The sequence below is a fragment of the Urtica dioica genome, chromosome 8 (genome assembly GCF_054948205.1).
Source record: "Urtica dioica subsp. dioica isolate 48M chromosome 8, U.dioica_male_clone48M_v1_H2, whole genome shotgun sequence".
Classification (NCBI taxonomy): domain Eukaryota; kingdom Viridiplantae; phylum Streptophyta; class Magnoliopsida; order Rosales; family Urticaceae; genus Urtica; species Urtica dioica.
Window position 1 is genome coordinate 1,268,553 of NC_142763.1, and position 14,325 is coordinate 1,282,877.

General features: G+C 35.3%; 3 protein-coding genes across 4 annotated transcripts; all 3 read right to left on the reverse strand.

Moving 5' to 3' along the window:
* COP9 (COP9 signalosome, subunit CSN8) lies at positions 1–2,554 on the reverse strand. Its single transcript, XM_089621598.1, has 5 exons — positions 2,401–2,554; positions 2,240–2,319; positions 1,607–1,788; positions 873–980; positions 1–327 (listed from the first exon to the last, which is right to left on the reverse strand). The coding sequence occupies exons 1-5, from the start codon at positions 2,482–2,484 to the stop codon at positions 188–190; spliced, it is 594 nt and encodes a 197-aa protein (XP_089477724.1). The 5' UTR covers positions 2,485–2,554; the 3' UTR covers positions 1–187.
* A 2,679-nt stretch (positions 2,555–5,233) lies between these two features.
* Positions 5,234–8,564, reverse strand: LOC149387026 (uncharacterized). The gene is made up of 2 exons (XM_089624812.1): positions 7,878–8,564; positions 5,234–5,856 (listed from the first exon to the last, which is right to left on the reverse strand). The coding sequence occupies exons 1-2, from the start codon at positions 8,469–8,471 to the stop codon at positions 5,770–5,772; spliced, it is 681 nt and encodes a 226-aa protein (XP_089480938.1). The 5' UTR covers positions 8,472–8,564; the 3' UTR covers positions 5,234–5,769.
* A 1,282-nt stretch (positions 8,565–9,846) lies between these two features.
* On the reverse strand, positions 9,847–13,855 carry LOC149387027 (protein-protein interaction regulator family protein). 2 transcript variants are annotated; one of them, XM_089624105.1, is made up of 11 exons: positions 13,688–13,855; positions 13,488–13,607; positions 13,272–13,337; positions 13,003–13,146; positions 12,801–12,914; positions 11,881–11,952; positions 11,687–11,770; positions 11,477–11,577; positions 11,084–11,168; positions 10,209–10,589; positions 9,847–10,002 (listed from the first exon to the last, which is right to left on the reverse strand). In XM_089624105.1, the coding sequence occupies exons 1-10, from the start codon at positions 13,772–13,774 to the stop codon at positions 10,251–10,253; spliced, it is 1,212 nt and encodes a 403-aa protein (XP_089480231.1). In that variant the 5' UTR covers positions 13,775–13,855; the 3' UTR covers positions 9,847–10,002; positions 10,209–10,250. The 2 variants fall into 2 exon arrangements, with proteins under 2 accessions (XP_089480231.1, XP_089480230.1); XM_089624104.1 differs by lacking the exon at positions 9,847–10,002 and having other exon boundaries at positions 10,041–10,589.
* Positions 13,856–14,325: the final 470 nt, after the last annotated feature.

Sequence of the window (14,325 nt, forward strand, 5' to 3'; positions counted from 1 at the left end):
AAAAAAAAAATTGACTATTGACTGTGAATGGTTTAAATCAATATAATATATGAGCTTTGAATAACCTGCTGTACATACATCAAGAGTCTAGACATTGTTGAGGAAAATCCAAATAAGAAAACAAATTTCAAACCATTAACTATGTTGTTCAAAAAGTAGATCCATAGGATGAACCAGGTAGTCTGGCTCAATGCTCTAGATAAAACACGTATTCGGTCAAATTCTGCAATTTACCGGGATCTAGTCTCTGCTCTTTCACCACAACCTGCTTCTTCACAGTCAGCATTTGAGAAGCGGGGTCTACGATCCAACCTTGTTCTACAACGTCTGCACAATCAACGGAAAATAAAAGGTTATTATAAGCAAGATTGCATTGACATAAACCAATCAAGACTATTTTTGGTTTCAATATCATCTTTCAAACCAACTGTAATTATGAGTATTCACTCAATGTCACACTCTTATCACGGTCGATTGACCAATGTATTGGATTGACCAATGTATTGCCTATAATTTATACTCGATGAATTTTCCAGCGATTATAGAGAAGTGGAAAACGAAAGCATATCTATTATTGAGCCGATTGTCTATCTCCGAAATTGAAGCAAGGTTTATCAGTATAAAGTATTAACTAGCATTTCCGTAATCACTCTGATTCTCGATCCTTATCATATTATGGGTATAATTGCCCTACATAAGGCTCGTCTGATCAGAAAGAGCCTAATTGAGATATTGTATGGTCTTATGAGTTGTGACTATAATGTTGTGGGATTATCAATTAAACTGCTCTTAGCTATCTCTTAAAAATAAATTCGTTTACCCAGAGACGTGTGTGAGGATAAGTTAAATGGTAAAAAAAGAGATTGACTTACAGTTTGTGGCAACATCTTCGTTCATTCCTAGAAAGAGGGCCGTGTCTTGAATACTGATCGTGGAATACGCAGATTGCAACAACTGAAACATCTTCTTTGTGTAAAGTTCTGCAAGAGAGTCCACACACCAAGAAGGTATATCAATCTGAAGTACAAACCAAAATCCAAAATCATCTCACTACAAATTGAAAGATTATCCTCGGCCAATCCAAGAAGTGGGATTGAATTTCATTTCACGAAGGCTTAGTCCCAGACATCATCAGAGAAAATTGGTTGAGATGTTAGGACATTAGAAAATCAGATTTGAAGCTTGCTCTTCATGATTCATGGATTCAAATTTTACGACTACAACCTATCCGCAGAACAGATAATTAATAATTAGAAAACGGGGTTTAGAGGGAAAATATAACACAGAATGAGCAGAATAATATGAATTCTCGGACTTCAAAAACGTAAGAATTTGAAGACTGTGGAGATCACGGATTTCACCTGCATGGCGGTAACTAGAGACAGCAATAATTTAATCTACATGGCTGTAAAATAGAGGATCTATGAGACTCGTAACTAGCTCAATAGCTCTTTGGTTATCTTCCTTAGTTTCAAAATTCCACTTGAGATTGGTCTTGCGCTATATAATTTGTACTTTGCTTTAGCCCATCTGAACCTTTTTCCTTTTTCCTTTCTATTTGAGTTTCTTCTAAGAAAAAATCCTAGCAAAAGTAATAATGACTCACCCGAAAAGGCAGAAACAAGGCCTTGCAATTGCTGACTCCAATCAAAGCAACGAATGGCCTCGTACACGCCAGAATAGTCCCGAAGCCACAACTTCTGCCCGATATTCCAGACCGCCACAAGTTCAGGTTGAGTGTCTTTCATCGCCGGAGGTGTCGATTTCCAAAGAAATCGGGCACTGTTTCTGCAGCCATTCCCAGAAACCAAAGATATAAAGAAGAAGAAAAAAAAAACAGAAACATACAAAGTCCTGACGATGAAGAAAGGAAACAGAATGTCTTGAACTGAATTAAGCAAGACACAAAACGAAAATAAACAAATATTTACAATCGAGAAGAACAAACGCGGATCCACCGCAGATGATTGAACTTGCTTCCTTTCAATATCAAACAAGAAATCAGTGGTAAATCATAAGATTGCCTTGAGTTGTAGTATTACATTTCAAACGTCACAATCGAATACACGACGATTCTTCATATCCTATAATCAGAAACCCTAAGAACGCCAAACCCACCCCCCCCCCCCCCCAAAAACCTCGTCATTGCTTGCTTACGAATTAACGAGTTCGGTCAAAACCCTAACAGCTAAACCTCTTATCTTTTAAACGATTCAAGTTATCAAACGAAAGAACTTACATATCGTCGGAGTAGATGTGAGCCAGGATGTGAATCGCGTACGGCCATTCTTCCTGAAACGCCACGCCCTCGGCTGCAACCTGTACGGACTTAAAGAGTGAGACGGAGAGAAGGAGATACTGAGAGAGAGCGAGAGAGAGAGAGAGAGAGAGAGTAATCACCTGAAGCATGAGATTGTCGCAGATATCGGCGATGTTGGAGAAGGATTTCGATTCTAAAGCCTCCGAAAGAGCTGAGAAATCCATGGCTTCGCTTCGACTCTGTAACTCTCTCTTCTCTCTCTCTCTCTCTCTCTCTCTCTCTCCTCTCTCTCACACACACCGCAACAGCCAACAACACCGCGTTGCTTAGTTTATTGCGGGGTTAAAACAGTAAAATCGCTATTGCTTTTATTTACCATTTTGTTTTATATTGACAACTATAATACTAATTTTGTGTTACTTATCAAAAATCAAAAGTGAAGATTTGACACATCTATTAGCAATAGACATGTGCAAAGTCTACTATCCTTTCATTAATTTTCTTTCCATTTTCTAGATTTCCCTTCAATTATTTTCATTTTATTTTTGAAAAAATTGTACAAAATAGCCATTGAAACTTATTGATTAGCAAAATAACAAAAGTTTCAACTTTTCAACAAAATAATCAAATTCATGTTTCCAAAAAAAATTTGACAGTCAAATTACTGCATATTTTGGGGTTAAATCTTTTTTTGAAATCAGATTACTGCATATTTTGACTATTTTACTAAATTAAGACAAATCTTGATTATTTTACAAATTCATAACTTTAAATTGACTTTTTAGCTACATCACCGTTTATTTATTTTACACATCTATCTCTCTCTCTTATTTCACAACTCTCTATCTTTTACAATTTGTATTGCTTGTTTATCATCATCAAATTCTCCAATGAACTCAAATATCCAATCTTACTTTCCTCAATTCCCCTTTTTGGATTGTCCATCCTGTTTACTTACTCTAGGTGTGCCGTCTTCTTTAAAATCTCCTTGTTTCTTTTTTTCTTTTATTTGTTCATTGATTGATTATGACATGTGTGAATTTAGTATTTAAGGACTAAAAAAAAATATTAAATTTCATATCAGATTATTGTAACTAATATCAAATTGATAGAATCTGTATAATGTCCTTAGAAAATTCTTTCACCAATTGTAGTGGCTGCTTTAATGTAAAAAAAATAATGAAGATTCATTTGTATAAATACTTTATTATATAATGAAATCTATTTACTTGTTTTTTTTTTTTTTTTGTCTTTCCAACTTTTGAAATATATTTGGCTCCGTATAATTTTATTTTTTGATGATTGTATATCACATTTGTGTTTTATACTTCACATTTTCTCTATAATAAGAGAATTGCATAATTTCGTGATAAATCAGTCGCAAAATTCTAGATTTCTCGACTAGTCGGTCACGAAAATTTTCAAATTTGTGATAGATAATTTCGTGACAAATCGATTACAAATTTTTTTGACAAAAAAAAAGATACAACGATCCTTTTTGGAGTCACTATTAAAGTTCTTTTTAATTTAATATTTATTTATTCATTCCTCTTAATTATTTTGCAAAATTAGAAAAACAAATCCTCGATCATTGCAACAAATGAGGAGTCACTCTAATTGTTTTATCACCCAACTCAAACATACCTACATATTAGACCGTCTTCAATTACGTGACCGATTAATCACGAAATTTTGAAATTTCTTGACCAATCGGTTACGAAATCTTTGATAAAATTGGGAATTTCGTGACCAATCGATCACGAAATTATAGATCACACGAAATTGTAGATTTTCGTGATCGATTGTTCACAAATTTTCAAAAAATAGCATCATCGATTAGACTTAAGCATTCAAACAAGACAATTTAAACAATTTTGTTGGTACTTTTGTGAAATAGTTTAGTTTGGCAAAACAATTATGTTAAAGTTGTTCAAGACAAGATGCAATAAGTTGTTCAAGACCCGGGTAACTTAAAGTCACTTTCCTCCCACGCAAAAAATCATTAGCAATATCCTATTTTCAGTTCAAAATATTATGGAACGATATTCTCGGATATTTGGGTTCCAAAAACAATAAATTCGCGAGAGATTTGATGTTAACCTAATAAGACTCCTTGTGGGCCGAATTAAGTTAATTACTCTTATTCTATTTGGTCAATTCAAGTTGACCTTAACCTAGAACCAGTCTCTCTGATAGGAGATCTTCATCGACAAAGAACTTGTTGTTGTTGTGTTTGATTTGTACATAGTTTGTGATTGCGTGTTTTGCGTTGATACGCTGAGAAGATTTTCAAGAGAGGATCGTGCGATCTTTGGGAGGATAGTTGCGCGAAAGAGAGAGAGATACTCCGATCTAGTGGGAGTTTAGATCGTCATCCATTGGAGAAGTCATAGAAGATAGGTGTTTGAGAGAGAATCTGCAAACCCAAGTCATGTACTTTTGATTATTTAGGTAGTTGATCGTGTTTCATCACCAGATGTATCAATCCCCCTGAGTAGGTGTTTTATCACCGAACAAAGTTACCAATTCTGTGTGTCTTTTGTTGAATTAAATTGGATGTGTGTTCACTAAGTTGTTTTATAAACAAGATTAGTAATAGGGTGAAGTTATAATTAGTTAGTAAAAATAATGTTATAACTAGTTATTAACGATTGCCTTACTTTCTATTAATGTTGACTTTACCGCTCGCTTGTTAAATGAAAGCCAATATTTGAAATGAGTATCTAATAGTTTGAATAAACCTATATTATTCCTAGTTGATATTCGATTACCTTTACCGATTTATGTTACCTATATTTGTATTATTTTCAATTGGTATTATTAATTATGTAGATGCTCTTAATTTCTCAAAATAAAGATTTTTTTTTAAAGCAGCTTGTTGCGAGTGGGAATTAAACACACGACCTCCACAAAATTATTCATGTTGATTCAATTTATTTTAGTTTTTCACAAAAAAAATTGAGGCTTACACGTCACTAAAAATAATATTTAGAAATCAAATATTTTTAAAAATGAGAAAACATAATTATTTTGAAGCCGATCACAATTATATAATCTATTTATTGTTAAATTAACTTTAAAGGTAATTTAAATTTAATTCCTTGGTTGACCTTTTTATTTACATCCAAAACAACTTAGGGAAAAATAACAATTTCTTTAGGGGAAAAGATGTCGTGGAATACCTCGAGACCAACTCAGTGAGTTTTCACACGTTACAAACATTTAGCACATTCCCAAGCAACTCTTTTTTTTTTTTTTTTTTTTTTTTTAATAATATAGCAAAATTTTGGGAATATCTTTGATTTTTTTCATCTATTAATAGTTCCTTGATAAAGATCTCGTCGTTTCTCTCTTGGGTCTTGGTTAGCTATGGGCTTAGCAAAACCGAAATACCGATCCACCCAATTGCAGGGGATTTCATAGCAAATGCATTTTTCCTTTCCTTTTTCTTTTCCTCTCTAATTGAAGAGAGAAATTAATAAATTTTTTGTTTAAAAAAATGGTAAGTTCTACACATTTACTCCATCAAACCCACATTGCTTGTAAGTGAGAGACTGCTTTCTTGGACTAATGGCTATAGCACAATCCACGGAAACCTGCCCAACAAACATGTGTATCTTAGGCACAAATTAAATTAAAAATAAAATAAAATTAATAAAATTAGTATTAATTTCAAATGACATTCACTAGCAGAAAATCAATAATAATAATAAACCAAACAATATATTTCAGTAACACTTCTCTTTCTATACCCACCTTAGAAAAGAAAAGGACCATATAAAGTGAAATAGAACATCTTTGTTATTATTTTTCTTTTTCCTCTTTGTATTTCTCTTTTTTATCCTAGTCATGCAAAAGCTGAAAAAGGCTTCGTATCCTAAATGTACAAGATATTAACCATCTTTATGAACTCGTACTATATATAGTATTAAATATGTCCACCCATCCGTATTAGCTATCTTAGCGTTTAAGTATGGGAAGGAAATACCCTAAACAAATAGCATCTTCAGCTAAAGAAAAAGGTTCGAATATTATAACTGACCTGTCACACTAATCTTTGCAACAAGTAAAAGGAAAGGAAAAGGATAAGAATGCAAAAGATAAAAATGACAGTCGCCACAAACATCACATTCCAACGCATAAAAAGCTAAAAACAAAACAAGCACCAATTAGATCATTCCATAATGGTTCAATCACACATGTAAAGAAAGGAATGGAAAAAGAAAGAACAGAGCTATTTATTCATTGTTTTATTTGTAATATCACTGACCTTCAATATCATTGCTCAGACTGTATCTAAAAAAAAAATATCATTGCTCTGCTCCGACGCGCAAGTATTTTGTTACATATTTGTTATTTTTGCTATGGTTCAAGTTCAATTACTTTAAGAAACTTCCCATCCCACCCCAGTAATAGTAATAAATCATGAGAAGTAAAGAAGAAGATAAAAAAAAAATGTAGGTAAATTTTTTATTTTCCTATCCTATTATTTATGGAGACTATTTTGGGAATCATTAGGCCCACATGCAGTGTAGAGTCACGTGGCGAGGCGTAAGAAAAAAAGTACATGAGATATTTATTTATTGCTTTTTAAGTAAGAAAGAAAAAGAAATTGACATTTTACATGATTTTCTGTTTTCCAATGTCATTGTCTTCTCGAGCAAATGGAAATAAGACTTTGAAATAAAAAAACAAAATGGAAAACTTTTCATCATGTAAAGAATCTGAATGATGTATGAAATATAACTAACATTAGAAGCCAAAATGAGTTAAAAGATTGGAAATTTTGAGGAACAGAGATTGAATCAAGGGTTTAATATTAGAGTGAGTGATCAATTATTATTGTTCAATTTGGCTTTCTGGAAAAATAATCGAATACGAAGAAAGAACCGACCAGAACCGGTTATGATTGATAAAATAAAATAAAAACAGACAAGCGAAAATCGAAATACATGGAAAAGGACAGCGATGCGAATATCTAGAAACGTGCTCTGCCTTTTAATTCTCTATTTCACACCACACTCTCACTTATCGCCACAAATAAAGTTCATGTAACAATGAAAATTTACAATAAAGAGAGGAAAAAAAAAAATGTGGACTATATTATTAAAAACCAAAACGACAATATGGATACATAAACGACATTTTTAAAATCATTATATTAATATCTTTAGTGAACTAATTCGGTGGAATATATATATTTAAAAAAAAATACACCCACATATATATCACATATGTCAACCCAAAATATAATAAATAATAATAATAATAAATAAATAAATAAAAAGTTAGAAATCCCATTGGCGCCTTTTCACTCTTGACGAGAGTTGAGAAGAAGAAAGAAAAAAAAAGTCCGCGTTGAGACAAAGCGACGCAATTATTAGCCTTTTTCATTTATATCTTAGTGCCAATTTTTTCAAACAAACTGCGATACTAATGTGTTAATACGGAGAAATGCAAGGGCAGTTACGCAATTACAAGAACTGTGTGTTGAGACTTGAGTGGAGAAGAGTGAAGTTTCTGAGGAAAAGCCACCGCAAAAACAAAGACGAAAAACGTTTCGAAACTCGAGAAAGAAAATAAACGGCAATAATGGCGAGAGAGATAGAAGACAGACCTGAACTCCAGGCGAATCAAAGCTAAGAACTCGGATCTTGGCTCCGACTTCACCGAGAACCCGAAGCTCAACCCGATCATTAAGCGAAGCATCTCGAACGAGATCCGCGGCGTCGGCCTGGAGAAGATTGACCCGGTCAACGGCGAAAGACGCCTCCACCTGGCGTACGGTGTGCGCTCCCTGATAGAATCCCGGCACCGAAGCCCTCCCGAGCGGAATCCCCCTATACATCACCGTAAACCTAGACTCGCCGTACCTGATTCCCACCTTGTTAGGGTTCGACGCCGTGAACAGCATCCGAATGTTCAGCGACAGCGACGCCGTCGTCGGAGCCACCGCCGAGGGAGACGAGCCCGTCGTCGGAGCCGCGATTCCCATGTACTGGACTCCGACTTGCTGGAGATCGAATTGCGGCTTCTTCGGCTTGACGGCGAGGATTACTACGAGGACGACGGCGAGCGCGAGCAGAGCGAGGAAGGAGAAGAGGAGGAACAGGCAGCAGCAACAGCCGCGGAACGACGCCGACGACGACGACGATGACGGCGGAGGAAGCGCCGTCGCGTGGTACCGCCGGCTCTGATCTCTCGAGGTCATTTTCGTCTTTTTGTTTCTGTCTCTCTCTCTTAGCTCTCGGTGCTTTGCTTGGTGTTGAAGGAAGAGAGAGACAGAGAAGTGGAAGGGAAAGGGAAAAAGAAGTGTCGTCTAGGATTAGTGACACTGTATTTATAATATCTCGAATTAATAAATTATTGGCTAATAATGTTGTGCCACGTAGTTGTGTGGTGTGCGATAAGCAAAACAGCGATCGAAGCGCACGCGCGGGGCTTTGCGTCCATGGTAATACACCGAGCGGTGTCCGGTAGAAGAACAGCTTTGGTAAAACGACAGCTTTGGAAAAACGACAGCTTATGGAAAACGACAGCTTTGGAAAAACGACAGCTTATGGAAAACGACAGCTTTGGAAAAACGACAGCTTTAGGAAAACGACATCTTTGAAAAAAACGACAGCTTTGGAAAACGACAGCTTTGGAAAAACGACAGCTTTGACAAAACGACAATTCGGGAAAACGACAGCTTTGGCAAAACGACTGTTTTGGAAAACCGAAATCTTCGGCGACACGATAGCTTTGACAGAACGACGTCTGTAACTGCCCCGTCATATAAAGCTCTTTGAAAATTATTCAGATATAAAAAAGAAAAAGGAAACTATTAAACGTAAATAAAGGAAAGTGAGATTTCGCTGTAGCAAAAACAGTAAAAAGGGGTCTACTAACTTTGTTCTTATTGATTGTACTACATATGACCCCACATATCTATAACAAATAAAATTTAGAAAAAAAAAATATAATAAACTCCACTAATTTCTACTCCTCGATGTTACTTAAACGTTGTTTCTCAGGTAAGTCTCACAAGTGCTTTGTTTTTCGTCTCGTTCGTTCCCATAATGCTCCATAGTCCATACAATACAATGACACTAATCATCATTGCTATTGGGGTCTCTAACTAATTTCTAAATTTGCTTTGTTATCAACAATACCCATGTGCTATATATTATCTCAATTCTATTATTTCTAAATGGGGATTAAAATCTAAACTTTATTTCATTATATTATTTTATTTTATCTTATCAATATGGGTATACCAAACAAGCAACCTCAATTTTCTTATTTGATATTGTACATTTATATAGTATTTTACATAACTATTAATATAAAAATTCACATTGATATTTCACAAAACAACTACTAAGCTGAAATATGTAGCGGGGATGCGATTTTAATTTTTCTAAAAAAAGTTGACAGCTATATGAATGCATATTTTAACATTAATACACTATGACACCCTAGCTCTTAAAGAAACAATGTGATACTTGTTACACATCGAAGATAGCACAAACTAAAATTGAAATAATGCCTAATTTGACACCCTAGCTCTTTGACACATCGAAGTGTTCCTGACATATGTATACATTAATACAAATATATAAAGTGATACTTATTACAATTTACACATATGTAAATATATTAGCTCTTATTAAATGTTATTATATTTTGCCACCCTAGCTAGTAGCCATCACATGTTAACTTATTTACCGATGAAAACGTTAGGCTCCCGCGCGATATAACTGAAAAATAATAGAGAATAAACTAAAATAAAAAAATGTAAAGAATGACAGAAACACAGAACAGAAATGAAGATTTCACAAATGCAAGCAAAACTACATTTAAGTTAAGAAAGAACAAACAAAGTCGGTACTCCATACAACCTGCACTACAGTAACAAATATAAATCTACCTATAAAACCCACAAATAAAATAAAAATTGTCTTACAGGATCACAAGGCTCAAAAAAGCATCATCACATGAAACTCCACTACTCGGCTTTCTCGTCGGCTCTGGGCAGACCGCTAGTGTTGTCGACGTCTAGAACGTCGTCGATGATATCGTCTTCCACGGCGTTGATGTCGTCGGCGTCGTCTTCCTCGTCGCTCTCAACCTTTCTCTTCTTTGGGCCGTGCTCAAGCCTGTGGGTGTCGAGTTCCTTATCCATCGTCTCTTGCAAGTTTATCGTCGCGTCGTTGCTCGGTTTCCTGTTCCGAGCGTTTTGCCACCTCTCCAACTCTTTTTCGACGTTGGCCAAATATTGGTCCTCCACTTGCTTCTGATACTCCGTCACTTCCTCTCTCCTCGCGGATTTCCACTCCTCGAACGCCTATATATGTCATTAACCGAAAATAAGAGAAGTTTGGTAAAATTCACCTTTTGCATTTTTTTTTTTTTTTTTATAAATATTAGTGATATATAAAACCTTAAAAATTTGTTAAATGTATACCAATATATCTCATTAACCCACATTATCAAGAGGTAAACCAATCTCTCCGATTATATTATTCTACTACCAAGAAAAGTACAATATTTGAATTCGGCAACTCTTCTCGTAACCCTAAAAAACCCAGGGTAATTTATACTAAAATAAAATAGGATAAATAAAGCGGAATTGAACAAGTAAATATATTACTAATTTACTCTTCAAAATTTAACAGTAAATCAAGGTAAAAACTCAAGAAGTCGTGATTTAGTCAATATATCTCATTTTGACATTGAAAAACACTTCACAAGAGATATACTTAACTTTGATTTGACTTAACCAATTGAGGACTAAATAAGCCCTGTTAAGTACCCTGAAAAAAAAAACCCTACACTGACCTGTTCTTTTCTCTGATTGGCAACGGATGAATCTTCGTCTAATGGTTTCTTGGGCAAATAATAGATTGAAGGTTCTGCCTTAGTTCTGAAAAGGCAAAATCCAAAACGGCATGAATTGAATCGACAATTTCAAGAAAACAGATGTTTGTATTTATTCAACCTTAAAAAACATGCTATTATAACAAGGCAAGAAACTTCCTTCATCGAGTTGCTTCGACACAACTATGCATATGAACGGAAACTTATCTTCGTCTCAATAAAATGTGAATATGGACACTTTTGGGCCAAAAATAAAAATAACCTGCCAAAGAGAACATACGTTAGTAAACTTCTAGGTGTAGAAAAACAAAAATAAAAGAAAACACTAGCACCAAAATACTAGAGATTTCCTACCTTATGAAATTCGAAAGTTTATTGTTATGCTCGGTCCACCGAAGAAACAGCAACTCCAATTTCTTCTCTTCAGTCTTGGCAGAAACACGAGCCCGCAGAGTCTGATACGATAGCATTTATTATTAGTAATAATCAGCGTTGTTAAACTAAAATCTTTAACGATTCACAACACAAAACAATGGTTGGATATGTAATTGACAAGTATAATACCATATCTCTTCTCCGCTTATCTGCAATTTTTTCACGCTCTTGCTGCCTTAATTTTTCACTTTCTTCCCGTGCTCTTTGCTCGGCCTATCAACACATAAACAATATATGAAGATTGAACGCCAGGCACAGTAATCTCTCACATCACGGTTTCAGACTGAGAGAGTATTCAAAAGGAGTGAACAGCTTTTACTCACTCTTTGTAAGGAATCTGATCTGCGCATGAATGCCTCGGTCCCTGAAAGCTTCTTATCCTCATTCCTGAATTTCTACAAAAAGCCCAAAGAAAACAGCAATAAGCAAAAAAAAACTACAGCTTTTGACACGCATTGAATGTGAGGTAAGTCGGTTCTAAATTTTAATTTCACGAGGATCTTGAAACTAATTTAATCGTGCAGTATAGACTAGGGATCGTTTCTATAGATCCAACCATAAGAACAAACATAGGTATATTAAAAAACAGCGATCGTATATCCCAAAGCCCATCTCCAGTGATTATAAACTATCGTATTTAACTAATCAAATACATACCTAGCATAAGAACAGATACTGAATATAAATCTCTAATCAGAATCACATTAGTTAGCACAATATCTACTTGTAAAAGATTGCAAGGGGTATAATAGATATCACAAAAAATTTGAGTAATCTGTACCTCATACAATCTCTTTTTCTTATCTTTTAGCTTTTATTGTTTTAAAATAAATGTAACCACGGTTTTCCTCCGCCAAAAGTGAGGGCTATTAATAAAAATCTCACGGTTCCTCCCACGTTTTTTTTAATTAAAAAAAAATAGCACAAGATGCAAATTTCTTGTCAGTTTTTTTCTTTCCTTTTCTAAATAATCATCATGACCCGAAGGTATTTTTTTTAACAGAGACAGAGCTGCTTAAACTAAACTAAGCTCTCTTGTATAGATTTACCATATTAAAACTTTCTGTACAGTTTATTAAACCTTGTTTGTGTCAATAACTAGTACTTTTGAAGCAAACAATAGCATTCATTCGTAAATATCTATACCCAATATTCACATGCATGAACCGCATAAGGAAACACTTTTCCTATTGCATATATAAAAGTAGAAAAAAAATACTCGAAATAAAGAATTTAGAAATACCTCTAGAGTCCCCAAAAGCTGCCCCAACATCCTTCTATTCCTGTTAACCAAGCTCGGGTCCTCATTCTTAGGCAACACCCTCGGAACGTGCTCAATGTTCGGGATATCGAAATCCTTGTTAACAAAGCCAAAGTTAGAATCCCGAACAAGAATTATAAACTGAAAGAACAATAAACGAAATGCGGAAAAAAAAAAAATTTACTTTCTTCGGAGCTCTATGATTGCCATCTCTCCCGGACCAGCCACTCCGCTGCAAATTCCCAGAAACGCTTTCATTCTCATTCGGGTCATCCTTCTTCACAACTTCCATTGCTTTTGAATCCTCCAATATCTCTCCTTCTTCCAGCTAAAAGTCATCAAGCCGAAAGATAAAAATCAAATAAAAACGAAAAGAGACAGGATTTCTAAAGACCTAGAGATAATAAACTCGATCAACAAATTGAATAGGAATTCTTGATTTTTTATCTTTACCCTCACAACGGCGGAAGAAAGCCGACGCTTCGCAGGAGGTTGATCTTCTTCGTCGTTCCTATCAGCCTTGATAAGAAAAAAAAAATCACAGAACGCCCAAATAAATTATTCGGATGCCCTTATCTTTGTTCAGAGGCGAAAATTGAAACCTAGACCGTCAATTCGGGTCCGCAATCTGAATTCCATGAAGAAAAAAAAAACATGGAGATTACTTACGGCGGGTCGAGCGAAACCTCGGGGACGAGGTGGAACTCCATTGGCGGCGAAGTTTCGAGGACCAGGACCGCCCAATCGGCCTCTCCGAAGGCCTCTCGGATCTCGAAGCCGCTCCGAAATCTATGAATTCGTGAGCCAAATCGAAATTACAGAAGAGACAACCAAACACAGAGAGAGAGAGACAGAGAGATTCACAGTACCTGTCGCTGCTGGCGTTGGAGTTCGTCGATCTCTCTTCGAAGATCTTCCTCAGTTTTGGCTGAGAGAGTTGTGGTAGTTGAAGCCATCTAGAGGAAGCGAAAGTGAAGAACTCTATGCAAAACCCTTTTGCTATATACCTTAACCCCCAAAATCCTAATGCTTCATTTTTAGCCTTAATAATATTGACACCAATACTATTTACTTGCCATTCGATGCCATTTACCGTAACTAAAAAAATGGGCAGATCTATTAAAATGCTATGTGTAAAGATTTTTGTACTTTTGAAAATAATTAAATTTTAAAAATTCGAAGAAAAAAAATACAAAAATATTTGCTCATCTTTTTCTCTCTCTTTCATTTCGTAATTTTTCATTTCTAACTATCTCTCTCTTCATTTCAGTCCTCTTTTTCTCTCTGACTCTTTCGTCTTCTCCATTTCCCAAACACGAAAAAGGCTCTAACTCTCTCTCTCTCTCTCTCTCTCTCTCTCTCTCTCTCTCTCTCTCTCTCTCTCTTCATTTCAGTCCTCTTTTTCTCTCTGACTCTTTCGTCTTCTCCATTTCCCAAACACGAAAAAGGCAAAAAAAAAAAACTTAAGTCTCTATCAGCTCACCCAATGACGATGCCAAAATATGAG